The sequence below is a fragment of the Panthera onca genome, chromosome F1 (genome assembly GCF_046562875.1).
Source record: "Panthera onca isolate mPanOnc1 chromosome F1, mPanOnc1 haplotype 2, whole genome shotgun sequence".
Taxonomy (NCBI): Eukaryota; Metazoa; Chordata; class Mammalia; order Carnivora; family Felidae; genus Panthera; species Panthera onca.
The window spans coordinates 61856977-61870188 of record NC_138355.1 but is presented as its reverse complement, the minus strand read 5'-3'; the positions used below and the strand labels follow the sequence as shown (position 1 = coordinate 61870188).

At 42.4% G+C, this 13212-nt stretch overlaps 1 protein-coding gene across 3 annotated transcripts in view; it reads right to left on the bottom strand.

The window, feature by feature from the left end:
- Positions 1–13212, bottom strand: part of MIA3 (MIA SH3 domain ER export factor 3) — a 54978-nt gene that overhangs the window by 28184 nt on the left and 13582 nt on the right. For all 3 annotated transcript variants that reach the window (XM_060644404.3, XM_060644406.3, XM_060644407.3), the window contains exons 5-6: positions 11739–11900; positions 9032–9177 (exon numbers count right to left, since the gene is read on the bottom strand). In XM_060644404.3, coding sequence (XP_060500387.3) covers positions 9032–9177; positions 11739–11900 — 308 coding nt within the window. The remainder of the gene's footprint in view (positions 1–9031; positions 9178–11738; positions 11901–13212) is intronic.

The following is a 13212-nucleotide window of genomic DNA, read 5'->3' as shown; positions in this document are numbered from 1 at the left end:
AAAAACCTCTTCTACCTATGTGTGTGGCTGTGTGTCGGTGTCCCCTATTGTGGCACAGAAGTGAGGAACCCGGAGTTGAGGAGACGGAGCTGAAAGTCCAGGGAAAGCAAGGCAGCTAAAATTCACAGGGCTGAGTACCAAGAGGAGGCATGGGGTGGGGTGAGAGAGCGAACACTCAGGGGATCCATGAAAGGTCCTCTTTGAGAATTCATCGGCACATGAGGTTGACAAAATTACTCAACATCAGAGAAACTATCCAATTGTTCCCAGGGAACAGTTCCTGACATAGGGCCAAGAATAGTACCTTATGATTCTAGGAGACCTGGATGAAGTACGCAGAAGGGTCTCGACTCAGACTAAATGCTGCTCGTACCTCGCCTAACAAACCTGAAACTCCAAGACGCCAAAGAATCAAACTATTTCCTGGTTATTTACCTGAACAAACAGAACAAAGCTCAAGAATGTTGTATTAGTCAAGGTTCTCTAGAGAAACACAACCTGGGACTCTTTCAGTGCAGTGAGCAGGCACAATCGTAGAGCTCACGGCACTTGTTCCCGATTTTTTGGGAATCACTGTCCTTTGTTACCTGAAGCCCAGTGATTTGAAAATGGCTTCATTAATTTTGTCTGATTTTTTTTTCTCTCCAGTTGTTTCGGTGACGGTAAAGCCAGTATCTCTAAATCTATCTTGGCTGAATGTGGAAATCATGCGATTTTTTTGGATTTTTTTTAATGTTTATTATTTTTGAGAGAGAAAGAGAGAGAGAACAAGCAAGGAAGGGGCAGAGAGAGAGGGAGACATAAAATCAGAAGCAGGCTCCAGGCTCTGAGCTGTCAGCACAAAGCCCGATGCAGGGCTCGAACTCACAGACTGTGAGATTATGACCTGAACTGTAGTCGGCCACCCAACCGACTGAGCCACCCAGGCAGCCCCCCTTGTGCTTATTTTTAAATGATAAGATAATGAAATTAATTTTAAAAATTATCCATAGAGGAGGGTAACAACAGGTTCAGTGGACCTGGGACAAAACCTTGACTTCTCCAGAGCATTTGTTTTATAAATTGGCTTTGGATCTTATAAATATGTTAGATACTTGTAAAACAAAACAAACAAATACATTTAAAAGCAATCCCTAAAAAGTGAAAGCAAAAATGAAACAATTAACCTAACTGTATCAAGTTGATGGCAGGATGACAGAAAGGAATTATTTCAAGTATGCACTAGTGGGATATAGCTGAAAAATATCCTGAAAACATTTTCAATAATATATCGTGGGTGGCAGTGTTGGTATTGGTGTTTTTAATATTGTTGTGTGACTACTGTAAAATGAAGTAAATATGTTGACATCATTGAAAACTGGGATTTCCGACACTGGAGAAAGAAAATACATGTGTAAGATAGATGAGGTTAAGTAAAATCCCTCTAGCATCCTGATTTTATTTTGGGAGTATCCATATGGAACCAAGATGAATACTGAAACACACAAAAAACTCCATGTCTTTCTTAGCCTTGCCCTCTGAAAAGGCCTAGAAATCCCAACTCAAAAGAAATAAGCATCTTCATATCCAGAATGCAGCTTTTAAATACTATTTCCCATTCAAAGAAATCAGGGGCTCCTTAAAGAAATAACTCCTTCAAGGTGCAGGCAGGAAATGTAGAGGATTAGAACACGCTGTCACACTAGAAAGCAAGGAAGGTGTCAGTGACCACTGAGTGGTGTCCAAAAGGCTCCGAAGCCAAGCTGAAGAGGCTCCCACTAGCCAAAAGTGGGAGAAATTGAGCACTGGTAAGAATAAGAACTACAGTGGATTGAAACACACCAACTATTTTCAAATTCATGACATTGTAATAATCATTAGAATAGAGTTAGAAGAAATACACCAAAAAACCCCTCTGGACATCTCTGGATAAAGCCAGGAAACCAAGCCATTATTTTGGAAACTATTTAAATAGAAAGAATCAAATATTTATACTATACAAAGTAAATCTCAGTGTAAACAATACTTGACTATGTTTCTTTTTGAAGAAATATCCCAGCCTTTAAATGAAGCAGCAACAATATAATCACCATCTCACCATTTTACGCTTGATCTTAGCCAAAAGGGCGAGAAGCAATCCCCTATCACCATTTTGCACCATAATATATTAACAGACTTAGTCAATGTCACCAATGACTAGTGACATCAAAAGTAGAGGGACATCCAGGGATGTTGCCTCGGTGGCTCAGTTGGTTGAGTTTCCAACTTCGGCTCAGGTCATGATCTCGCAGTCTGTGAGTTCGAGCCCTGCGCTGGGCTCTGTGCTGACAGCTCAGAGCCTGGACCTGCTTCAGATTCCGTGTCTCACTCTCTCTCTGCCCCTCCCTCACTCATGCTTTGTCTCTCTCTCTCTCTCTCTCTCTCTCTCTCCCTCAAAAATAAACATTAAAAAAAATTAAAAAACAAAAAGTAGAGGGACATCTATACATTAGATGCCTCCTGCTGAAAGCAAACATCTCCTGTTAAGTATCCTTGCCAATCAATATTGAAACTGAATCGGACTACTAATTCCCAGCAAATACAAAGAGTCAGAGAAACATGTTCAGTTACACTGGGGAATGTAGTTAGCAAAATGCAGAACACGATATAGCCTCTAGAGGCCAAACAAACCGTTTCTTCAATGAATACATTCCAACAACAACAAACAAAAGGAGAAAATCTATAGGCAGAGGAAAGGGTACACTTGCCCTCCCACTGAAATAACTAGAAAACTGGACAAAACACATGAAAAACACAATTTTCAGGTGGAGAACAACAGGCCGCACACAACCGTGACCCCTGAAGGAAGGGAAAACAAGGAGGTGAGCCTGCTGGTCAACCAGCTTCCTGCCTGGAGACACATTCTCACCTCAGCACAGGGAGAAGCCTCACAGAGCCCACCAATCTCCCTGAAGAGGAGAAGGCCAGAGTTCAGGGAGACCGAGGTTACTGAAATGTGCAGGGAAAGGTACCACAAAGACGGGGGCTACAAAGAAAAAGAGTTCCAGAAATCCGTGAAGGGGTTTCCTTCAGTCTTTGCTGAATTTGAAGCAGATCTGCCTAAGGTAAGATTCTCTAAGGACGGGCAAAAAAAACCCCTCAGATGAAAAGAATAGCTGCCACCATTCTGAAAGCTGAACAAATCCCAGAGTTCTACACAGGCATGGGAAGCAAATTGCGCTCCAGTCAGTTAGAGTGACCTGACATTGCCTGGCATTCAGTAGATTCCAGAAGAATCACGCCTTAGGAGTAGGGCTATACTACCTCTAGAGTCAAGGCAACTATATACACAATCTTAAAAAAGTCTTAAAAATAAGACTAGAAAGGATCAAGCTGGTCCACAAGTAACAACTGTCTAGCAAAGCAAACCTCAACATTTTAAAACAGTCACTAAAAACCAGGCGCTCAACAATGTAACATTCACAGCACCTGGCACCCAGCAACAACAAGGAACCACTGGAATCACTATGTGTAAAAAAAGCAGGAAAGTAGGTCGACATGTAAAAAAAAAAAAACCAAAAACCAAAAAACAAAAAACACCCACAGGAATATCCCATGAGTAGGAGACAAATCAATCTGTAAAAACAGACCAAGAGGGGCGCCTGGGTGGCTCAGACAGTTAAGCATCTGACTCTTGATTTCAGCTCAGGTCAGGATCTCACAATTCATGGGATTGAACCCTGAGTCAGGCTCTGTGCTAACAGCACAGAGCCTTGCTTAGGATTCTCTCTCCCTCTCTGCCCCTCCCCTGCTCATGGTCTTTTTTTTCCTCTCTCTCTCTCTAAAGAAAAAGAAAAAAAAAAAAGAAAAAAAAAAAAAAACAAGAAGTTGCAACAGAGATGACAATTGGCTTGAAAAAATTTCTTTATTTTTTTCTGAAAAAATTTGAAAAGAATATTTTGAAGTTGACCTTGGCCATACTGACAAAAGGTGGAAGATATAAACAGAACCAAGTAGAACATTCAGAGCTGAAAATTAAACTACCAGAAATGAAAAATTCACTTGATGGGCTGAACCACAGATTAGATACTATGAAAGATGAATGAGGAGGCAGCACCTGCTGGCTCAGTCGGTCGAGCGTCACTCTTCTTGGTTTTGGCTCAGGTCATGGTCTCTCTCATGGGATCAAGTCCCGTGTCAGGCTTAATCACTGAGCCTGCTTAGGATTCTCTCTCTCTGTCCCTCCTTTCGTGTTTTCTCTCTCTCTCAGAATAAACTAATAAACTTTAAAAATTAAAAAAAAATTTTTTTTTAAAGATCAATGACCATGAAGACAGCAATAGGAATACCTAAACTGAAGCAAAGACCTAGAAAGCTGGAAAACAACAGAAAAGAACAGGGCCTCAGTGACCTGTGGAACTACATGAAGTGGTCTAACTTACGTGTAATTGGAGTCCCAGAAGGAAAGGCAAGAGAGGAGGGAAACAAAAAAATCTAAAGAAATAATGTGAAGACTCATCAAACTGTCCAGAGCAAGAGTGAATTTTACTAAAGGTAATTATGTTTCATTAACCTGACTTTTCTGAAAGGTGTTTATTCACAGATGACGTAATCACCTATCTACACAGAGAATCCTATGAAATCTACAAAAAAAGGTCCTAGAACTAATAAATTCAATAAGGTTTGAAGATACAAATATACAAAACCAGTTGTGTTTCTATGTATCAGCACAAAACAATGGTAAATGACATGTAAGAAAAACACAATTTTACATCAAAAATCATAAAATACAAAGGCACACAAAATCTGTGTGAAACCTGTACCTGAGACCTACAAAATTCTACTGAGAAACAAAAGATCTAAATGTGGAGATGAACTTACTTCACGGATTAGTTGCCTTAATATTTGTTGATATTGATTCTTCCGAAACACATCTACGGATTCAACATAGTAACAAATAAAATCTCCGGAAGTTGGTTCTAAAATTTATATGGAAATGCAAAGGAACTGAAATAGCCAAAAACAATTCTGCCGACTCCGAGACCTACTATAAAGCTATACCAATCAGAAAAGTGTGTTATCTTAGGATAGAAATACAGATCAATTGAACAGAGTGCAGACGGACACACAAATATGGTCAGCTGATTTCTACTCAAGGGCCAAGGTAATCGGAAGGGAAAAGAAATGCCACAGGAGCAACTGATGTCCATAGAAGAAAAATATGAAACTTGACACCATTCACAAAAATTAACTCAACACAGAACAGAGACCTGAGCATGAAAGGTATAACTATAAAACTTCTAGAAGAAAGTATGAGAAAACATTTGCATCATTGGAAGGACCTATGACTCCTCAGGCAGGAAATAAAATGCACTAACCATAAAAGTAAAAATTAATAAAATCGTATTCACCAAAATTACAAATTTGCTCTTCAAAAGCAACGTTAAGAAACTGAAAGGCCAAGCCATAGACTGAAAAAATTATTCATAATATATATTTGACAAAGAAGTTATAACCAAAATACATGAAGAACTCTTAGATCTTAATATTTATGAGGAAAAAAAATAATTTAAGAAAGGGCAAAAGAGGTGCGCCTGGCTGGCTCAGTTGGAAGAGATGTGACTCTTGATCTCCGGGTTGTGACTTTGAGCTCCACACTGAGTGCAGAGATTACTTAAATAAATAAACTTTAACAAGGGGGACAAAAGATCTGAAAAGCTATTTCGCACATGAACACCCAACATGGTCATGTGAAAAAGTACTCATCATATATCACCAAGAAATACAATTAAAACCACAAAGGGGGGTGTGCCTGGGTGGCTCAGTCGGTTGAGTGTCTGACTTAGGCTCGAGTCATGATCTTGTGGTTCCGTGAGTTCGACCCCACATCAGGCTCTGTGCTGACAGCTCAGAGCCTGGAGCCTGCTTCGGATTCTGTGTCTTCCTCTCTCTGCCCCTTCCCCGCTCATGCTCTGTCTCTCTCTATCTCTCAAAGATGAATAAACTTAAAAAAAAAAACAAAAACCCACAAAGGGCGCCTGGATGGCTCAGTCAGGCGTCCAACTCTTGATTTTGGCTCAGGTCATGATCTCACCATCATGGGATAAAGCCCCAGGTGGGATTCTATCTCCTTCTCTCTGCCCCTCCCCACTCATGCATTTTTTCTCTCTCTCAAAATAAAAAAATAAACTTAAAAAAATTTTTTAAAAACCCACAAAGACATATCTACTAGAATGTCTAAAATTTATGACCGATAATATCAAATGTTAGCAAATACGTGACCAAATGGAAGTCCCATAAATTGCTATGGAAGTAGAAACTGGACAGTCACTCTTGAGAATTGTTTGGCCGCTCCTTTCCAGCTAAAACAAACTTACCATGTGGCAGGGCAGTTTCACTCCTAGGTATGAGTCCATTTTATACTTATAATTCTCCAACGGGCAAACAGAACCTACAGTGAAATTCAGTGTTGCCGGGAGCCAGCGGTAAAGGAGACACACTGAGAAGGTACATGAGGAAACTCCTCTGAATGAAGGAAATGTTCCATGTCTTGGTTATGATTGTTTTAACATGAGCGAATACATTTGTTAAAACTCACTGAGCTGTATTCTTAAAATGGGTAACCTTTATCGTATGTCATTTATATCTGACTAAGGTTGATTTAAGACATATGGCAACCTTCTATAATATCTGGACCCCAGCAGGATCCTGATTTGAACAAAAATAATTTTTAAAAGTAGGAAAGGGGATTTTTAATGTGCCAAATATTGGATGATATTAAGGAATTACTGTCAACTTGGGAATAGGCCATGGATTCATTTTACAATTACTTCTGCTTTTGTATGTTTGAAACTTTCCGTGATAAAACACTTAAAAAATTAAAGCATCACTTCAAACATTCAGAGTTACTATACAGAAGAAGAATTAGATTCTACAAGAAGGAATCACGCAAGGAAACTCTAGAGTCAATAAGAGAATGAGTGAGCCAACAGGGCCACATATGGCCCTGTAAGGTTAGGTTGTTCACACAAGGAGCTGTTGACACCCAGATCTCCTAACTACCTGCCAGGTGACTAAGAGGACATTTCTGCAATTAGTGAAGCTGGACAAGCTGCCCCCGAAGGTCCCTTCCAGCTCCAAGATTCCATCAATGGTGGATCCATGAATCTGACTTCTGGTCCAGTTTTCCTGAACAAGTCAGCACCCCAGTACTCCCCAGCCTTACCAAAGAATTATCTATACTACTTGATATTTCACAAAAACTGCTTCAAGATATTTTCCATTTTCTCAGTTTTCACATACCTGATATGCCCTTTTCTTAAACCTTTCCAAAATCAGAATCATGCTTTATACCTCTCAGAATCTTCTATTCCTAGCACAACACTCTGCACATACTGGGCCGTCGAAATGCTTTCTTGACAACACCTTTGAAGTTCATGTTACTTTGTAACATTGTGCCCTTTTCCCTGGCCATTCCCGTCTGTGCCTTCTCCCACCATCCCCAAGCAGAGACCCTGTTTTATACCACATCTGTGGCCCCCAAGTGGGCCTAGAAAGGGGGTCTGTGCATATCCACAAACAAAATGAATAAAGAACTCCTTCCACATCTGGAGGCTGTTAAATTTTTGAAGTGACAATGATTCATTCTGATGATAAAATTCGAATTCTGAAACTGCCTTAATCACTGAAAATGTCATTATTCTAACTGCACAGGTCATACACACCTTTACCTGGGGGGCTGCTAACCACCACAACCATGGAGAAAGCTAAAAACTCTTCCCGGTGGCCTTTCTCCTGAATTCCCTGGGTATCCAGTGTTTTTATGCTTCCCTCTGACCATCCAAATGAGAAGCAGGCAGAGGGTGGTGAGATCCTACAAATGCCAGGCACTGCACTGAACACTTTGTTATCAAGTCATTTAATTCTTACAACAATTGCAGTGGGTATTATCAGCATTTGGAAGATGTAGGACAGCTAAACGGAGCTCAGTAATTTGCTGAAGCTTCTCAATGATGAATCTGGGATTTGAAACCAGATAATCCTGGCTCAAAACTCATGCATTTTTATGGAACGGGGCGGGGGGGGGGGGGGGGGGGGATCCTCTTTCCTACACAAGTCTTGAAATAACAGAACGTAGTGGAAAAATAGTTTTATGGGGGAGGATACTTTTCTTTACAGGTCCAAGGACAACTTGGCCTCCAGCTTCTGAAAAGCTTGCTCATTCCCACAATTTACCGAAAAATGTCCAATTTCAACAAATACCACAAGGGGGAGCTAAGTCCTAAAAAGCTTAAATATGCTTCCAGGCAGATTAAATGTCTCATTTGAATCCTGACTCCCTAAGAAAGATAAATCTGAATACTCTGCCATAAGTGACTCTTTCTAAGACACAAATCTAACCACATCCCTTTCCGCTTAAAACCTTCCAAGGATCCCAATCCCAAAGAGCGTAGCACTACCTGTCACAACACACAACTTCCTTTACCGATCTCCCTATCTCCCTCCAAAAGACGCCTTCCAACCACACCCTCAACTATTCAACACCAAAAAGGCTTCCCTGGCTTCCCCCAAAGGCCTTCTCTTTGTAATACCATCCATCTCTCTGAACATGTTATTTCCTCGGTCGAACCACATGCTACCTCCCTCTCCACCGTCTATTCAGCAACACATATCAAACTCCCATTTGTCCTTCAGCTCCTGCCGAAACTTCTGACCTTCTCTGCCCATCCTCCCACCAAAACGAAATCAGTGTATCCAACACATCATTCTCCCATCGGGAAAATCCTCTCTGCCCGTATCATATTATGTCCCCAGTGAAGGTCTTTATCTCCCTGCTGGACTAAAAGGTCCTGCTGGGGAAGAGCCATGTTTTACAGGTTTGTCTATGCCCGGCTCTGACACACCGCAGATCTGAGCTAAGAACCCATCAAATTATACACAGGTGGCCCGTTTCAGAGGCTAAAGTCAAAGGATCAGCAGTAATTTTAAGTTCTTGACCTCATGCTCAAGATCAACTCAAAAACCATAATTAATCGATAACTCTATCTGAAGAAGCTATGTATGTCGAACTTACCGTCTTAGTTAAATAAATTATGAATGAATATATTATAAGAATTGCATTTTCCAAAGGTGAGACACTTGCTGGCTCTTCAGCATTTGTTTCTAGTTTCTTTTTTGCATCAACAGCATCAACAGGACTGCTTTCTGTTGGAATTATCCCTAAAATTGAGGGTGAAAATTAATATTTTATAATATGCTTTAGAGTAAGACTTGTTTCTCTTCGTTTAAAATATTTATTGAGTGCCCACCGAGTATGAGTCAGTGGCTTCTCTTAAAGACGTATACAGACTTATAGGGGCACCTGGCTGGCTCAGTCAGTAGAGCACGTGGCTCTTGATCTCAGGGTCATGAGTTTGAGCCCCAAGTTGGGCGTAGAGGTAACTTGAGATAAAATTAAAACATATTTACTAAAAAAAAAAAGACACAGTTTCTATAGGTCTTATATAAAGACGTATATAACTTATATAATTACGCTCTTAAAGAATTCTAGAGAGAAGAAAATTCAGAACACCCATTCGAGCCATCACGCCCTTCCATTATGAAATGAACGTATCTCCAACACACCCTACCCCTCACCAGGTCTCCCATCATGTCTCCGGCAAAACAACTGCTCTCTGAACAGTATTTAGTCATGGGAATTGAGAAAAGCAGAATCTTATGGGTTGTTGTTTTTTTTTTTTTTCCCACACGGACACAGTTGCATTTACCAGATGTTCATTCAGTGCCGGTGAAGCATTGTGTTAGAAACTTCAGGCAACCGCTGAGTAGAAAAGCGTCAGCTTGCAGACCCGCAGGTGGACTGCACCCGTGCTTAGCACGGTGTCTGGCCCCTGGCAGGTGACTGCTCCCTCACAGATGAATGACAGCTACACAAAAGAGAACAAGGTAAACGCCCAGAGACGCTAACGGGAACTGCTTACAGAGCCGGGGCTGGCCTGAAGCTCTGCTGAGCCTGAAAGGGTTTCACTAGAGGAGGTGGCGGGGAGGTGACCTCAGTTTGAATTAGTTGAGGCTGGGCCCGTTCTGTAAACAGCTAGGAGCTCAGCAAGTGGTTAGTGAGGGGCGGAGGAGGGGACTCTCTCCCCACCCAGAGACTCCATTCACGATGGATCTATGACTGTGACCCCTGGGGAAGTGTCCACAGTCAGGGCGGCTGAGATGCATGAAGGGACATTTGGGAAGATGAGCCTGTAAGCGTAGCTCATGTCATCCTGTGGCAGAACTCGGAAGGACCGGGCAAAAAATCTGTTTTTAATTCTGCAAGCAGAGGTTTTCCTAGCCTTGAAAGTTTCTGAGCAAGAGCGTTAACGAGACATCGTGGCGTATGACTCATTTTCAACAAGCTGAAAAAACTCTTTTGGCTCTTTTTGAGATAAAGACTTTAGAACTAGAGAGGATGATACATGAATGCAACGTCCTCGGAACACGGGAGGCCTCTGACAGGTCATCTCTTCCCCAATTACAGAATTCCTGCGCACGCCGTGGCTTCTCCTGAAGGCCCACAGGGTGCTACCAGGTCTCACGGGTAGCGCTTTATCCCGGGTTACAGACCACAACCTCGAAGGACACGGGACCAGTAATGGTACCACACACACCACCCCCCACAGCGGACACACAAAATAACACAATTAGCCTTTCTTCAGTGGCAACCTGTTGATGCCATTATTGGGCTTGTCGTCTTGTTTTTAAACCGTCTCCTCAATCCAAATGAAGTGAGTTGCTCTCCACTGAGTGTTTGCTGCGCTCTGTGATTAATGCTGACACACTGGTGTCAGGCCACACGGGACCACGACACGATGCACAAGTTTCTGTACTGCTCCCTACGGTGTACAGACACCTAGGCGTAAATATCCCCTTCACTGTTTTTAAGAAGGTTTTTGCCATGTCCAGGTAGCAAATTAACACAAGACCTGAGCCACACTGTATTCTACTGGGGGCGGGAGACGGGGAGAAGAATTTGTGGGTTTTAAAGCAGTGGCTCTTGGGGCGCCTGGGTGGCTCAGTCAGTTAAGCCTCCAACTTTGGCTCAGATCATGATCTCACAGTTCAGGAGTTCAAGCCCCGTTACGGGCTCTCTGCTGTCAACATGGAACCTGCTTCAGACTTTCTGTCTTCTCTCTCTCTCTGCTCCTCCCCGCTTGTGCTCTCTCTCAAAATAAATACACTGAAGAAAATAAATAAATAAAGCAGTGCCTCTCAAACTTTCATCTGATCAGAATTTCCTGGAGGGCTTGTTAAACACAGCTTGCTGGTCTCCACCCCCAGAGTTTCTGATGCCGGCTGGTCTGGTTGAAAACTACTGTTTGAGAACATAAGGCCTTTGAAGAATAATAGTTTAGATTGAAATTATTTACGTGAGTAATGAGAGCCAAACATTGATATTTTGGTTGGTTATAGTCTCTGGCCTTTTTCCTACTGCTGACCTCCATCCATCTGCCTCAACTGCTTTTCTTTCTATTCTGGGGTTTCTTGTTTTTTAACACTCACTCATGCCTGTATTATTCTCCCTTTGATTTCCCGCCTTTAGGAACAAATGTCCAGGGGCACCTAGCTGGCTCAGTTGGTAGAGCACGCGACTCAGGGTCATGAGTTCGAGCCCCACGTTGGGTGCAGAGATTACCTAAATAATTAAAAAAGGAAAAAAAAAAAAAGAACAAACGTCCTAGAAGCTCTTGTTTATGACACACCTCTACTTTGTAGAAAAAATCTGCAAGTTTTACCTGGGTCTATGTCCTTCTCAGTATTCGGCTTCTGTGACACTTCTGAGCCACCCTTGTCACCAGTCCCAAGTTGATCCAACTGGCTGGGCTCTTTGGGAATCTGTGCTCTAAGGTCTTCTGTGTGATCTTGTGGGAAACTATCTTCAAGGGGTGGCTCTATTCCTACAGGGAAGAAGAATGCACTGGGCTGGCAAAGCCTTGACGATACTCCCCACTTGGCCTCTCCCACTGGGCAGCTCTCCCTCCCCGGTCACCCCCTGGGCACCTTCCCACTGCCCTCCCTCCACATGCCAGGATCCCAGGAAGCACGACTGAGTGGGGAAATAAGAGTTTCAGTTGCTTTTGTCTCACTTCACAGATGACTACAATTTACAAAGAAACCCGTATTCCGAAGTATTTTATAAATAAACCCGTTTGTGGTAAGGGGTTCAATAACCCTAACTCCCCTCAACAAACCCAACACATGCCCAACCAGGTGAATGTGCAGAAGAGAATTCCAGTCAAGGGCAGAAATAGGAAATATCTACGCCACACAAAAAGAACATGAATTCTTTCATTCACAAGCATGTTTGTTTCACAGAGCTAGCGTTACCAAAGGCAGCTTACTGAAATAGCTTTCAAATATTTTCAGAGTACCTCTAATTGTCAAAAAGAGTGAGAACCCATTTCCTTCCCCAAGAGGCTTAGGGCAGAGTCCAATGTGACCCACACGAGAGATGAATTTCTTTAAAGCATCACAGTTTACTCTAAAAATTCATCAGTTTTGCATTCTAATGGAAAATAGATCTGCTTTGATTACATGCAAAAATGTTCCCCTCTCCAAATTCTCAAGAAAAACTGGCCCTCTGGGAAGACAGCATTTATTCTGTGGCTTTATGTCCCCCTGGTATGCTATCATATGCCACAGTTTAAATACCTCAGGCTGAAAAGCGTGGAACTAGGAATCAGGTTATGTTAGGAGACTGGCTCAGGGTCCGTTCAATCAATATTTACTGAAAGGCTTCCACATGTCAAGTGCTGTGTTAGAGAGCCCTGCATCCCGGTCATGTCCCTGGTTAATTCATCTGAATGCAAGAATCCGAGGGCCCAGGAGAAGTTCACTAACCTAAGTGACCGCTCCAAAGAGGCAAGAAAGAACATGACACCCACAAAAGATGAAAACTGAGGGGGGTGAGGATAAAGAAACTCAGGCAAGGCATCACCTGAAATGTGATGCCAGCTCATCCTTGGTCAGAGAGCAGTTACTTCACGCGAAAGCCCTTTCGGAGGCTTCCGGTTGTGGAATGAGTAAGTTACAGGGGTGAAAGGTACAGGGTGGGGAATACAACCAGTGGTCCTGTAGTGGCCTGTAGGCTGCCAGATGGTGGCTACAGCAGAACACACAGACCTGCCCCCGTCACTACGCTGTGCACCGGAAACTAATGTAACATTGTGTTTCAACTACACTGTAATTTAAAAAAGGGGGCAGCAGGGC